This window comes from Taudactylus pleione, unplaced genomic scaffold (genome assembly GCF_031769625.1).
Source record: "Taudactylus pleione unplaced genomic scaffold, aTauple2 ptg000077l, whole genome shotgun sequence".
NCBI lineage: Eukaryota > Metazoa > Chordata > Amphibia > Anura > Myobatrachidae > Taudactylus > Taudactylus pleione.
The window spans coordinates 2,320,868-2,336,157 of NW_028284479.1; the positions used below are offsets into that span (position 1 = coordinate 2,320,868).

General features: G+C 40.6%; 1 protein-coding gene across 2 annotated transcripts in view; it reads left to right on the forward strand.

Moving 5' to 3' along the window:
• NUP37 (nucleoporin 37) overlaps window positions 1-15,290 on the forward strand; it is a 77,722-nt gene that overhangs the window by 444 nt on the left and 61,988 nt on the right. Inside the window, exons 1-2 of one of the 2 annotated variants that reach the window (XM_088467833.1) lie at window positions 6-106; window positions 1,287-1,489. In XM_088467833.1, coding sequence (XP_088323959.1) covers window positions 1,334-1,489 — 156 coding nt within the window. In that variant the 5' untranslated portion in view covers window positions 6-106; window positions 1,287-1,333. Of the gene's footprint in view, window positions 1-5; window positions 107-1,286; window positions 1,490-15,290 lie in introns of those variants that run through there. The other variant, XM_088467832.1, reaches the window with a different exon arrangement.

A 15,290-nucleotide genomic window follows, 5' to 3' on the forward strand; every position in this document is an offset into this window, starting at 1 on the left:
TGTGTATGTGCTATGTGTAACAGGGGTGCGGACACGGTAACACCGGCTGTATCTGTAACATGAACAGGATCTGAGCTCTAACTTCTTGTACACTCGGGCACATTAGGTAACACGCTTACATTATGTAGCACATACTCCCCAATATCTTTGAAGTGTGAAGCATTATAGTCTCTCCTAGGATCATATAGAGCGACGTTATGGATAGAAACTAGTTCTTATACATGACTCCTGCCTATAGCTTTTACTGTGCTCACATTTACATGGTGTTTGTTACTTTCTTACTGATTATCTTGCTACACCTCCAATTTGACATGACCACCACAGGGTCAAAGCAAATGTTATCATCAACAATTCTCATAAGACTGGGACTTTGGGGGAAATGTATCAAGCCTTGGAGAGAGATGAAGGGGTCTATGTACTAATGCTGGGTACACACTGGTCGACCATTCAATTAAACGGCCAATATATCGTGTGTGCGTCAACAAGTGTGTTCAAACAATATGTCTGAACGATGTCATTCACAGACCTATTGCGTAAGTGTTAGATTGGCTGTTTGGTGTGCTTGCAGGTCACATCACACAGCAGGCGCCAGACCACATGACATGGAGCACACGCAGCAGAGTCCCCATTGGGGGTTCACCTGGGTTCAGTGTGAACGTGTTCAACCCAGGAATTTACTGGGTTTTTGGTATAGTGTGAAAGGGGGATTGCAGCTGAGACCTGGGTTGATAGATCTGGGTCGGAGCTGTGTATTTCCACAGTCTTATGTGTAAAAGGGGTATGAATAATGCTCAGGGTGAGCTTATGTAGGCAAGCCGTTTAAATTGCTACACACTGATGAAGATTCTGTGTGACCTACCCTTAGGGGAGCACTATGGCAATGATGCCAGATCAGGGAACTGGGAAAATGGCACATTATAAAGGATGTGGTGTCCGCACTTGGGAGCCTATCTGCCCCAAAAGATGAGAGCAAACCTGAAGACCCTGCTACCAGACCTGGCAGGATGGTAACTGGTGTCGTTTTATGCCAAACAGGGAACAATGCAATTAATGGTAATCATATTGTAAAAAAAAAAAAAAAAGCTGATTTGTTTTTATTTCTTTTAAATGCATAATGCATTTTTACATGCACCTCCTTCCCAAGTTACATAAGTATTTCTTACAGTCCATATAATGTATGTGTGATCTTGATAAAGTCTTATTATTTGCATGGCTAAAAATCTTAACAATTAATTTTGTGATTTTCAAGATGCCTGCAGTTGATATACATTTTGTTTCTCTTTCAGTTTGGAATAAAAAAACAAAACAAAAATAGAGTGCATTGCAGCAAAAGATGAAACAAGACTCCATTCGAAATGCCACATACACAGCGGACTGTGAGGACTATGTACATGTAGTAGAATTTAATCCCTTTGACTCTGGGGATTCAGGCTCATTAATTGCCTATGGTGGCAACAACTATGTAGTTATTGCTTCTTGTCGATTTCAGGTATGTGCACCATCATTATTTATTTTAGTGCCTCCATTTTACACAGCTCTGTACAGAGAATATCTGATCAGTCACATCAGTCCCTGTCCTATTGAAACAAACAGTCTAAGGTGGAGGTTTATCAAAGCTTGGAGAGGATAAAGTAGAGAAAGATAAAGTAACAACCAATCACCTTCTAACTGTCATTTTAAAAGGCTACATTTGAAAAATGACAAGATCTGATTGGTTGGTACTTTATATTTCAAAGCTTTGATAAATCTCCCCCCAAACCCCTACCACAGTCCTTTTTTATTTATTTATTTTTCCTGAAGCCATTTAACCTTACAGTATGTTTTCCGGCCATGGTATTGCCTGATTTTGGCCGTATTTCATATGCAGTAGACCTAAATTGGAAATTAATGGCAAAACATGCTTTAGCTCTTAATGTATGTACTGTGCAGTTTTGAAAAATCTACATCTCGGGTTAGTCGAATTGCAATGCATACACCTCACTCTTTGTTTCATACCTCCTGCTACAATACCTTCATTTAATTTTTTAATGGAGTATTTTTTTATTTTAAAATATTTTCCAGTTGAACAATACAATATAACAATAAAACAAACAAATGAAAAAAAAAAAAAAACAATAATTATCACACATCAAAATCATAAGGCATATCCATCCAGCGAATATAGAACACCTAATATAAATAATATATTCACAAACTGCAGAGCATAGCAGAAAAAAAGAAAAACATTTACAGCAGAAATAAACATATTATATAGGTATATGAAAAAAGAGAATAATATACTCAGTACAGAATAGTAGCAAAATCATCCAGTACAGAATATACAATATATTTTTCACTAGAGCTTTAACACATAAATGTTAGGGCACATAATGTAGAGACCTCCATTCCCAATATGCATTAGATAATCATATATAAACAACATTGAGCAAGATCCAAACATAGTCTGACTCCCAATCAATAAACATAACCTAAAATTTAGAGTCTAAGTAAAGTATGCTGATCCGGTGGCAACTTAGCGTATGTAGTTTGTAACCATGTCTGACAAATTTGGTCAAACTTAGATTCAGCTTTACGAGTAGTATATAAATACCGCTCATGAGATATTGTGGTATTACTTAGAGCAACCCACGTTTGAAACTCAGGATCTGTAGTAGCCATCCGCACTCTCGCTATACATACTTTGGCCAAGATACGTAAATTAAGAATGTATTGTTTAGTGTTTCTATCAAAAACATTCTCTGCCAAAGTACCAAGAGTACAAACTGCAGGAGTCAAAGCAGATTGGGGTATATTTAATGATGCAATCACTTCAGTTAGCTGGCTCCAGAAACTGTGCACCTTTGGGCAGGACCAAAGGAGATGCCAAAAGGTCCCTTGGGAACACCCATCTTTAGGACAAATATCAGCACTCCCCCCAAATTGAAGGAGACGTACAGGGAAGAGGTAAGTCCTGTGTAGTATAAATAATTGAATTTGCTGGAATCTAATGGCTCTTCTCTTGGACTACCAAGGGCCAGAGACCAGTATTCATCACACATTAGGCCAACCTTCACCTCCCACTTTTGTTTAAGACTTGGAAGGTTAGATGAATGGTGAGCATTCATAATGAAGGAGTAAAGACATGAGAGAGCTCTACGATCGTTTAGGGACAATAGGAACAACTTGAGGACAGAATCTTGTAACATCAGAGGTGCACCCGCAAATTGTGCATTTAAAGCGAGTCTAAGCTGTAAATATCTGAAAAAGTGTATGGGGAAGCTTGAATTCACTACATAATTAGGTAAATGATTTTAGAACTGTATCATCATAGACCTGTCTCAACACAGTTATTCCTCTGCTACCCCTTACTGCTTCCGCCTTTAAGGAATGATAGTTGTGGCGATGCTATAGTGTTCCATAAGGGAGTATTCAGGTCAATATCTGTGAAACTCAGGAGTTTATTAACCAGCACCCATATTTTAACAGCTTGTAAAAGTAGCTGGGGGCCCAGTCTATTTTCCTTTTTGGCCAATAGAGCCTGCAAGGGTGTATGTCCTGGCGTTGCCTGAGCTACTAGCAAAGTGTGAAGGGCATTTACTGAGGTAAGCCTCAAGTGTGATAGTTGAGCCGCATAGTTGTATATCTGAAAATGCAGCAATGCCAGACATTCATTTAATTTTAGTGGAGGTAAAGAACCCAGACACACACAAAATGCGATGGGAGCAATGTTGAATTTTGCATCCTATAATTTGTAGGATGCAGTAGTGAAACGTGCCGCTCACTCCTCATGCAAGTGACGGGAGCAAATACGTCGGCAATATGATAGGAAGTATGGCTTCGCTCTGAGTAACAATTATGTTAAAATTAAAAAGTAAAATGCCACAGTAGCGTTTCTGTCTCTGATTGAGGTCTTCTGTGTGATTCTAATCTCTTGGTGATACACTGCTGAAACCTGTTTGATATCAGAGAATGTTTCTCAGGAGTGCAATGAGCATGCTCCTGCTAGTTTATGGGATGTAAACAATAAATAAATTACTTCTCTTACCTTCCCAACACATGCTTACTCAGAATTGGGCCCCCACAACTAGAGAGTAACAGACCAGTCAGAATCCCGACAAGGTTTGAATAATGACCGTTTGGTTAGTATCCTAACCCCCCTTGGGTGGCTAAACCTAACGTACCCCATATCTCACCCTGTGCCTAACCCTAGCCCTCCCTCCTAGTGCCTAACTCTCTCCCCAATCCCGCTACTTACCTTTGGGATTCTGGCGATCGGAACATTGACTGCATCCCTTGCACTACTACATTACTATACTCTAATCCAGTGGTTCTCAAACTCGGTCTTCAGGACCCCACACAGGTCACGTTTTCCAGGTCACCTAGCAGGAGCACAGGTGTACTCATTACTCACTGACACATTTTAAAAGATCCACAGGTGGAGCTAATTATCTCACTTGTGATTCTGTGAGCAGACATGTAAAACATGACCTGTTTGGGGTCCTGAGGATCGAGTTTGAGAACCTGTGCTCTAATCATTATGGTGTTTAGTTCCCCATTCACCTGGACCCACACATGAGAAATGATTGTTCTATATCCAATAGAGAACATCACCTTCTATACATAATTGAATAGTTTTTCTGTGATCTGGTGGGAGCCACTGAAGTAACATGGTACATTCTGTAGGGATGCTATATGTCCCAGATTTACCGGGAACGTCCTGGAATCCGGACGTGTGCCAGTTTAATCTGTTTGTATTTGATATATGTGTATGTGTGTACTGATACATTCGCTATCTGGTTTTGAGCTCCAGCTCCAGGGTCATTGCAACTACTAAATGTATTTCATGGCACGCTACGTGCTGTACCCACAGTGCCAACACTTGTATCTTATTACACCCTGTACAAATAGTGCCAACACGTGTACCACTCATTGCACGCTATGCATTGTACAAACCGTGCAAACGCATCAGTGCGCCTTGTTGCACGCTGCCAAATGCCCACACTTTGGGTAGTCAGCTGTACCTATGGCTTTTGTGCTTTCTGTGTTAATCACCTTGGGGTATTCCCTGGCTACCACCTTGTGTAGTATTGTAAGTTCCACTGTAAAACAAATAAATAAAAAAAATCCCAAAGTGTCCAGAGCCTGGTTTGTTAACTCCATCTTGCTGGAGAGTAATTGTCGACTCCCTCTCCATTAGCTGCAGACATCTAAGAGCTGAAGTCTTTCGCTGGGAAAGTGCTTGCTGGGACAGCTTTTTTTCTGAAGCACTGTCCTGGCAAGCAAGCATTGCTGAAAACCATCCTAAATGGATTATTTATGGGGGGGGAAAAACCCTGAGTAGTAATAAATGTTCCCCTAAGTGGCACAAATGCAGAGAAAATGCTGAGACTTAAAGGTGCCCACCCATATAGCGACATTTTACACGATTTGCCCGATTTTGACGAATCGTGACGACTAATCGGGTAAAAAAAGTACAAATCGTGAGTTTATAGGCATATAGTGAAGTACAGTCTCACCGTTTATAAAGACCTGACTGCTGCAAGTTTTTTTCATCCAGCTGGTAATTGTTTCCATTTTGGCTGGTGGGGGATTCCATTTTAAAAGAACCTACTGCCTGTCACTATGTGCTATTGCCAGTAATTTCTACGGGTTTATAAGGAACCATTATTTTGTTTATTGTGCCTATGTTTGTTATGTATTAACTGTACTTCACTATATGCCACATCCTCTTTTTTTATATGGGGACATATGCCATTTGTTTCAACGGATCATGTTGGATCTAAGAGTCATCTGACCATCCACTATTTATGAAAGTTGGAGGACTTTGGAGCTACCTACCATTGGTTTTAAGTATATACATGTATTAGCGCTGGTAGAGTGGTGTCACTTTGGTTTTTTGTGTTCTCTGGTGGAGGGTGAAGGATACCTCTTTTTTTTTTTTGACACTACTCCACTAGCTGCTTTTGGGCTGCGCATTTCAATTCTGTACATCTTTTTGTATCACGATTTGTTATGGCCAATCTCACGATGCGTACGATCCGATAGATCGTAAAACAGATTGGGGTGTCTTTTCTCCAAAATCGTGATCACGACGGCAAGGGAGCTCCCGTGAAAGTTCATGAGGAAATTGCCCATAAAATCGTATCGTGAGCACATCGGTATATGTGTGGGCACCTTAGGCTTTTGGCTGCACTATAGTCAGTATAACATATCAAGGCTGACCCTTGTGGACCGATAATGGATACTGTTTGCATAGTTTAAGGGTAGAGACGATCATTCTAACCACTTAAAAATTCAGTTCAATTTAGCTGATTTGGGGAAATAAAATTGTTTGCAGTATGATTGTAATTTATGGGCCATCTTTTTTTTTTTTTTTCATTATTGCAGTTAAAACAAAAGACCTAAAAGGAAACCATAAAGATTACCTGTTCACATGGTAACATTTTATAGTACTTTTTAACTTTTTCTGTACTCGTGTTTTTTTTTTTTTTTTAACATTTTTTTTTATTTTTTATTCGAGCAATGAACATTACTGTTCTTGACATTAGAAGACCATTAAAAATACTGCTCAATGTAGCCATGTATGGTATACATCAACAAACCTGTTTAAATTTTTTACTCTAATATAGGGGTGGGCGTTAAGCTGCCCCCCAGCTGTTTAAAGTTAGAAAAATGACCGGAAAATTCTAGCTCAAATCCAATAAACTGGTTTAAGGAACCACTTTGAAACAAATTTGAACATCTATAGTTCGAAGAGCTGCAAGCATTCTACCTTATACACTGTGAGATCAAAATCCTCATCACACAGACAGACCAATTATCTGACATTGCCATACACTGTCAGATAATTGGTCTGTCTGGTGGTGAGTGTATCCACTGTCAGATCCGAACACAAATTATTGCATCGGTCGGGCCTACTGGAACAGTGCCAGCTCACCCCTCCCTTCCTGCCCGGAATCAGTTCAATTAAACACATTGCGGCACAGAGAATGGACTCACTAGCCCTCTCTGCGCCTCATACACAGGCGACGTCACGTCACATAAGTGCCACACTATCTCCAAGTCCGTGCCCAGAGAAAGGGGCAGTCCGGACACACATTATTGGTGGGCTCTGTGAGGGCTGCTCAACCAGAGCTTGTCCCACTGAGGTGTGTTGTTAGTCTGGGTCAACCGGTGATCTGGTCATCGGGGTCACAGAACAGGTCTTGCTGGCTGTTGCAGTGCTGCTGATGATCAGTTTGCAGTAATTGACAAGTTTTTAAATCGTGTGTGTATGTATGTGTGTATATATGTGTGTGTATGTGTATATGTATATATATATATATTATAAAAAAATATCTCCCTATATAGATTGTATATAAATATATATTTATATACAACATTGATGTGCGGTCAGGTGAGGTAGGTTGGCAGAGCCTTTCCTGTGATACTTGGGTATACTCCAAAGTTTTGACTATAAAAATGATCAGGAAAAAAATAAAGAAAATACAATAATTATGTTTGTATTCTAATCATTTTTATAGTCAAAACTCTGGAGTAAAAACTATATGGCAGGTGAGGCACTGCCTCCCCTGTCTACTTTTTCCGCACATCCCTGATCAAAACACACCAAATTTCCAGCGCAATATACTGCTGCTCCTTTGTATAATGCCCACATGAACCCTCAGGTTCATATATGTATCTGTAAATCTGGCTCTGATACTAGCTAGTAACTCCCCAGTCATTTACCTAACTGCATGTCATTGATATACACAGTACATGTATATACAGTACATATGTGTGTGCGTGTGTGTGTATATTTAGTATGTGTGTATATAATAGATATGTAATATCTCTATCATATGCCTTCCTCAATTACCTGCCCGTGCCGAGAGGAATATCGACTGTACATGCAGGGGCGGCAGTCGCCATCGATGTACTATGTGTATGTATGTACATGCATACATACATACATACATACATAGATAGTCAGGTCCATAAATATTGGGACATTGACAGAATTTTCATATTTTGGCCTCTATTCACCACCACAATGGCTTTGAAATGAAACAAACAAGATGTGCTTTAACTGCAGACTTTCAGATTTAATTTGAGGGTAATTACATCCAAATCGGGTGAACGGTGTAGGAATTACAACGGTTTCTATATGTGCCTCCCACTTTTTAAGGGGCCAAAAGTAATGGGACTATCAACTCAAAAGCTATTTCATGGACAGGTGTGGGCTATTCCAACATTATTACACTATAAATTTAAGCAGGGAAAAGGTCTGGAGTTGATTCTAGGTGTGACATTTGCATTTGGAATCAGTTGCTGTCGACTCTCAATATGAGATCCAAAGAGCTGTCACTATCAGTGAAGCAAGCCATTATTAGGCTGAAAAATCAAAACAAACCCATCAGAGAGATAGCAAAAACATTAGGTGTGATCAAATCAACTGTTTGGAACATTCTTCAAAAGAAAGAATGCATCGGAGAGCTCAGCAACACCGAAAGACCCGGAAGACCACGGAAAACAACTGTGGTGGATAACAAAATAATTATTTCCCTGGTGAAGAAAAACCCCTTCACAACAGTTGGCCAAATCAAGAACACTCTCCAGGAGGTAGATGTATATGTGTCAAAGTCAACAATGAAGAGAAGACTTCACAAGAGTGAATATAGAGGGTTCACCACAAGATGTAAACCATTGGTAAGCCACAAAAACAGGAAGACCAGATTAGAGTTTGCCAAACAACATCTAAAAAAGCCATTACAGTTCTGGAACAACATCCTATGGACAGATGAGACAAAGATCAACTTGTACCAGAGTGATGGGAAGAGAAGAGTATGGAGAAGGAAAGGAACTGCTCATGATCCAAAACATACCACCTCATCAGTGAAGCATGGTGGTGGTAGTGTCATGGCGTGGGCATGTATGGTTGCCAATGGAACTGGTTCCCTTGTATTTATTGATGATGTGACTGCTGGCAAAAGCAGCAGAATTAATTCTGAAGTGTTTCGGGCAATATTATATGCTCATATTCAGTCAAATGCTTCAGAACTCATTGGACAGCGCTTCACAGTGCAGATGGACAATGACCCGAAGCATACTGCAAAAGCAACCAAAGAGTTTTTTTTTTAAGGCTAAAAAGTGAAATGTTATGCAATGGCCAAGTCAATCCCCTGACCTGAATCCGATTGAGCATGCATTTCACTTGACGAAGACAAAACTGAAGGGAAAATGCCCCAAGAACAAGCAGGAACTGAAGACATTTGCAGTAGAGGCCTGGCAGAGCATCACCAGGGATGAAACCCAGCGTCTGGTGATGTCTATGCGTTCCAGACTTCAGGCTGTAATTGCCTGCAAAGGATTTGCAACAAAGTATTAAAAAGTGAAAGTTAGATTTAGGATTGTTTAGTTTGTCCCATTACTTTTGGCCCCTTAAAAAGTGGGAGGCACATATAGAAACCGTTGTAATTCCTACAACGTTCACCTGATTTGGATGTAATTACCCTCAAATTAAATCTGAAAGTCTGCAGTTAAAGCACATCTTGTTTGTTTCATTTCAAAAACATTGTGGTGGTGAATAGAGGACAAAATATGAATATTCTGTCAATGTCCCAATATTTATGGACCTGACTGTATATAAATTTATTTGTGCATTATCTCAGATTTGCAGTCCAATACAATCTGACTTCCACTCTTTAAAATTGCTGCTTCCCTTAATGGCTTCACCCAGACTGGTATTTTATACTTCTGGGAACAGAAAAGGGGCACACAATTATAAAGTGTATAAAAGCAATCTGTTACGCTCTGTGTTTAGTTAACCGGCAGGGACTACAGAACACTGTTACCAGAGAGCAGTCCTGCCGGAGATCAGTGGGGAGCAGCACTAACAGGTGCTTGGAGATCAGTGACTGCACCCGACTTGTCCCATGCTGTATGTTTTAAACTTTGAATGTACGTAACTGTCTGCTTAAAGTTCTTATACACTTTACAGTTGTGCACCTCACTTCTGTTCCTAGAACAATAAAAAAATATATTTTTATATATAAGATAAGCAATGGTACAAGCAACATGAGGATGAAAATTTCACTCTGAAAAGTTGAACTTAAAGAGTTCAAACTTTTTTTTTTTTTATATGACCAGAGAACCTTTTAGTTTTCTTTCGTCAAGCTAGTTTTTGAACATCTTTTATGTGTCTAAAGTGACACCCTCCTGTTGCTTGTATAGGTGTATGTATTTTTTTTTAGTTCTAACAATGGTGTCCAGATCTAATATGTTCTCACTATAGAGGTATTTATTAATCGATTCTGCTCTTAAAATATGCAGAGACTGCACTTTCTGCAATATTTAGGAGTAGAATTATTTGTCCCTCAGCTGTTTCAAAGAGGACAGCAGGAGATATGTCTCCGCTGGCTCCCGCAGCAGCCGTCCCGACCTGCTATGGGGCTGCCCTGCTAAAGAGGGATCTTGCAACCCCTCTTTGGTGGGCTACAGGATATACCAAAACATTTTGCAACTTTTGAAGATATCTCCTGTTTTCCATCTGCCTGCTCACTCAGCATTCATCCCCATAGTTTTAAATGGGGAGGGTATTTAACAAGATTTCTTCCCGGGGCCACACACATTAGGCTCTTCATAAATTTTAGCTCCAGACATGGATATGTAAGTAAAGCCACCCCCAGTCGAGAATGCCTATCGGAATTGCATGATCTATGCAATTCTGGTCTGCACCCCCAAACGGTAACAATTGGTGCTTGAAGAGGTGTGTGGGAAATACTCCCCTCTGCCAACATAAAACAGTAAGTGGTGCGTGACTACAGTGCATGCACTGGGGTAAACAGAGGCGTTAGACTGAAGCTTTGCCTAGGGCGCCTGGGAACCTAGCACTGGCCCTGTACTGGAAGGTTTCTTATCAGCTGATAATTGACTGATCGGGCCAATAATTGTACAGCGTATGGCCTCCTTTTAGACGTGTAATAAATAAACAACGGTAGTAGCATGTAATTGCTTATTCTTGTGGTATACTTGTAAGTACATGACATGGCTCTTAAAAGAGCTAATTGAAATAATAAGCACAATTACTATTCGATTGTGCTTGTTCCTGTCCCTGTGCTGCTGTATTCCTGTGACCAATGGTTTAAGACTCGCACCTCCATTATTTCTCTTCAGTGCAAAATAGGAAGACTGAGCCCTGATGGTCACATCATAGCAAATTTCCCTACACTTAAACATTTAACTTGATATATTTGTATTTTCGTTATAAAGGGAGAGTAAAATGTCATTACTGATTACAAGATAGAGGTAGTTAAAGATGTTTTTAGCCAAAAGTACACAGCCTGCCATGTTAATTTGGAAGGGAACACAGCCTTCTTTATTGTGTTTAGCTTACATGTACTCGTGAAACCTTTTCAAAGAAACTGTAACATTGTCTTTTTTTTTTTTTCCCCAGTCCCAGATCTGCAGCTTTAAAAACAAAGGTCTTTGACCTTACAAAAGTTCTGGTTTATAAGTAGAGGAGGGGTTATCTTTAATCCTTAACTCCTTGTTTGCCAAAGCAACAATAATTTTCCTTTTTAAAGGATTACTATATGTATAATACAATAATGAATAATGAAGTAGTTAAGACCGTCCCATTTGCAAGGATATGTGATCTACAATTGGCACTAGTGAACATGATCTCTTTGCTCAACCTGCTACTGTTTCTGATGGCACAGAGACTGCTATGTAGTGTTTTGTCCATATCTGGATGGTGATGTCCTCTCAACAGATTTACTATCCAACCATCTCTTATCCAGTGATTGCACTTACATGCTATAACTTGTCTTTTGCCCCTAACATTACAGGGGCGGACCCACTTTCACAAAATGATGGGGTCCCGGCGGAAATGCAACCAATGACTATCTGGCTGAGACACAGTGCAGCCAATTGTATCTAGCTGCTATGCACTGTGGCCATTCGGATCCTGCCCTATCTCTCCCCTTCAATAGCGGGCGGAAGTGTCATTTGCTAAGTAGAGTTGGGCATTGGCATCTTATTTAGCTTGTCAAGATTGACGCGACAACTCCAGTACTGGGAGAAGAGGCCAGCTGATGGCAGTGTTTGGCTCCACGGGTCACAGGAGCCACCGAGGATAATGTAAATGGGCAATAGTCTGCTAATAAAAAAAGGACGTTGCCAGGGGAGAGGGCTGCGCTTGTTTCTATTGTAAGTAAAGACTCAAAAATCCTATAAAACAGACACCGCAACAGTGAAACAGATCTTAATTCAATAAAGGATACAGGGCCCTATTCATTTTAATTATCCGGTGCGGAGATGGCTGTCCCTGCGAGTCCTTTAACTGCTACTTTAGTACTGTAGCAGTGAAACTTAGCACTGTCGAGTCTGACTTGGCAGTGCTAGGGAGCATGTGTGAACTTGGGTACACACATGTGTGACTACCGACGAAAGGATCCTCCTTCGCAACTGGTGCGGAAACAAACTCCTGCTGAAGAAATTGTATTTTCAGAGCTTGATGAATTTAGGTCCCCATACTAGTTTATGGAACATCTGGCTAGATCAGGACTGAAAGGTAAGCAGGCAATATCCATGATATATCCTGCATATCTTTATAATGAATGGCCCTGATACTTAATTTATACAAAAGTATAATGTTAACTTTATAGACACTAGAGTATTTTATTAAAACAAAACCATATTAATAACATGTAAAATCAGATGCTAAGTGCAGAATAATTCTAAACTTCTGTACATTTTACCAAAAAATGGTACTAGAAAAGACAAAAAGAAGAGGCAGCACTTACGGGTACTATGGAAATATAAGACATTTTCTATACAAGTAATAAATGAATAAAAAACGCATTTGTAAATAAATAACATCTATCTTAAAATAGCTGTAACGGATACTTCTAACCAGGATGATTGAGGTACCTAAGGCCCTCATTCAGACCCGGACGCAAGTGACCGTTCGTACGTTCGGCTTACGTAAAAAAATATTTAAATTCAAGCACTCGCTCGTATTTTCGCACGCAGACAAACATCCTCCCCAAACTCAAGCGACCCCTCCTCTAACTAACGAGCGTGCCAAATAGCGAGCGTACATCCCCGAAGTGGCTTGAAGGGAACGCACGCACTAGTACTACCCGGAAGTTGGACTGTCAGATTTCGATTAACTGCTCGTTTATTCTGCCTACCTCCCTCAATCGTATCATGCCAATCAATATATCAATTCGCTAAATTGTTTTTTTTTTTTTTTTTAACACAATGCAATAAACTTTATTCATGTTTGTGTTTACCCGCAGAATACGTACGGCTTAAACATTCGCTTTTAATTGTCAAAATACATGTTAGCCTCAATTAAATAATTGTTCTATTTGTTTTTCTACCCGCATATTTCCCGGAGTTCATTTCTTTATTTAAATTTGCTTACGCATGTCACTGCATCAAGCCTATCATAAGTCTCGAGATTTCTGGCCCTGTCGAACACATGACTCATACACTAGCCAATAGAATTGGTCCTGTTAATTACCCAAATACATTAGCCAATCAAATAATTTTGGGGCACTTTATTAAAAATGATTTTTAATAAAAACACCATTGCCATTATGAGAGCCTCCGCATTCACCAGGCGCGAGCTGCTGGTGCTAACGGAGGTCATGGATAGGCGGATCACCAGCCAGCCTCCACCCATCACCAACCGCGAAAAGCGTTCCGCATATGCGGAGGTACGGGCCCGCCTGCGCTCCTTCGGCTCACGCCGCCAGATCGGGCAGCTGGAGCGCAGGTGGTCGGACCTGCAACGGCGGACGCCCCGCTTGCTGGCATACTTTCGCATGCAGATCGCCGAAAGTAAGTTTTATGGATTGTGGTTTTCATGTTTGTCTTTGTGGCCCTAACTGCATGGCCATGTTTTCCCTGTATTTCATATTTATTCATTGCACTCATATCTGCATGGCCATGTTTTCCCTGTATTTCATATTTATTCATTGCATCTGCATGGTTTGTTTTTTTTTGGGGGGGGGGGATTCGAAAATGTTTTTTTTTGCGGATTTGTGTTGAAACTAACCGCAATTTGTTTCACATCTTTTAGGGGCCCAGCGAAGACTACGCCGTCATCGTCCGGCCAGTCGGCGCTCACGGCCACTCTCCCCAACCCCCAGCCAACACTCCACTACCAGTAATTCCCCTATTCCCCACTCCTCCCCAGCCTTCCAAGACCCTCAGGCTGAAATTTCGGGCCTCCTTCCCCTCCGTCCCAATTCCCCCTCTCCTCCAACCACCCCTCTTAGAATTACCCCCTCCCCGGAGTCGGTCATTACCCCGCCCCGATCTTTGGGGAATGGAGGCACCTCCGAGGAGGACGATGGAGGGCCTTCCGGAGCTGGCGTTGTATCTTCCGGTATGTTTTTCTTTGCGTTTTTTTATTGACACAAACTGTTTGTATGTAATCATGTGTGGTTCCTTTTTTGGGGTTTTTTGGCTACACTTTTGGGGATTTTGGAGATTGCCTTTACCTGTTACTGCTGATTTCAACATACACATATCACACCTGTCGGAATTTGTACATTGGCCTTGTATTTTTGGCCTACACCATTTTAGTTTGATGTGTTTTAATGGTGTAATTATGTTTTGTTTTTTTTGGTTTTTGCTTGTTTTTTAATGTGGTTTCGGTATTGTTGTATTAATCCCCACACTTTTCTCACCCACAGAGGAACAGAGGCGTCGGGCAGAATTATCCGCCTGTGTGACCCGGATGCGCCACAATATAATCGGTGTGCTGGTGGTCCTTGACCATATGTCTGTCCTCCTTAGGGATTAGTTGTTTTTTTTGGGGCGCATTTTAAAAATAAAGTGTTATTTTCGAAGTAACGTTCTGGCTCATTCGTTTTTTCAAAATCACAGATTGTTTACCCTGACATAAGTAGACTGTTCCTGCAAGGATTTCCATTTTTTGACACTAAGATTGTGTGTTGTATTTTTATGTAAAACAGCCACAAGAAACACCTAACAGTAACAATTTCATTTCCCTTTTTTGGTGTAGTCACAATTAGATATTACTACATTTTACAGGTTCCTAGTTGGGGTGCAAGCTGCTTAGGCCAATCTTATGAAGCCAAATGATTGTACAGGCTTCCTTTGGGTGTTGGTTTGGACCCTGAAAACATATTAAATTTTAGCTCAACTGGCGTCAGTACTGGATTACCCCTTAGTCAAATGTAACGTGTGTGAACCTGGTTACACTTGCTTGTAACGTTCCAAAAAAGGTACAACATTTCACTCTCAAAACATTTATTCACAACATAACTGAAAAATCAAAGTGGTCACTCACA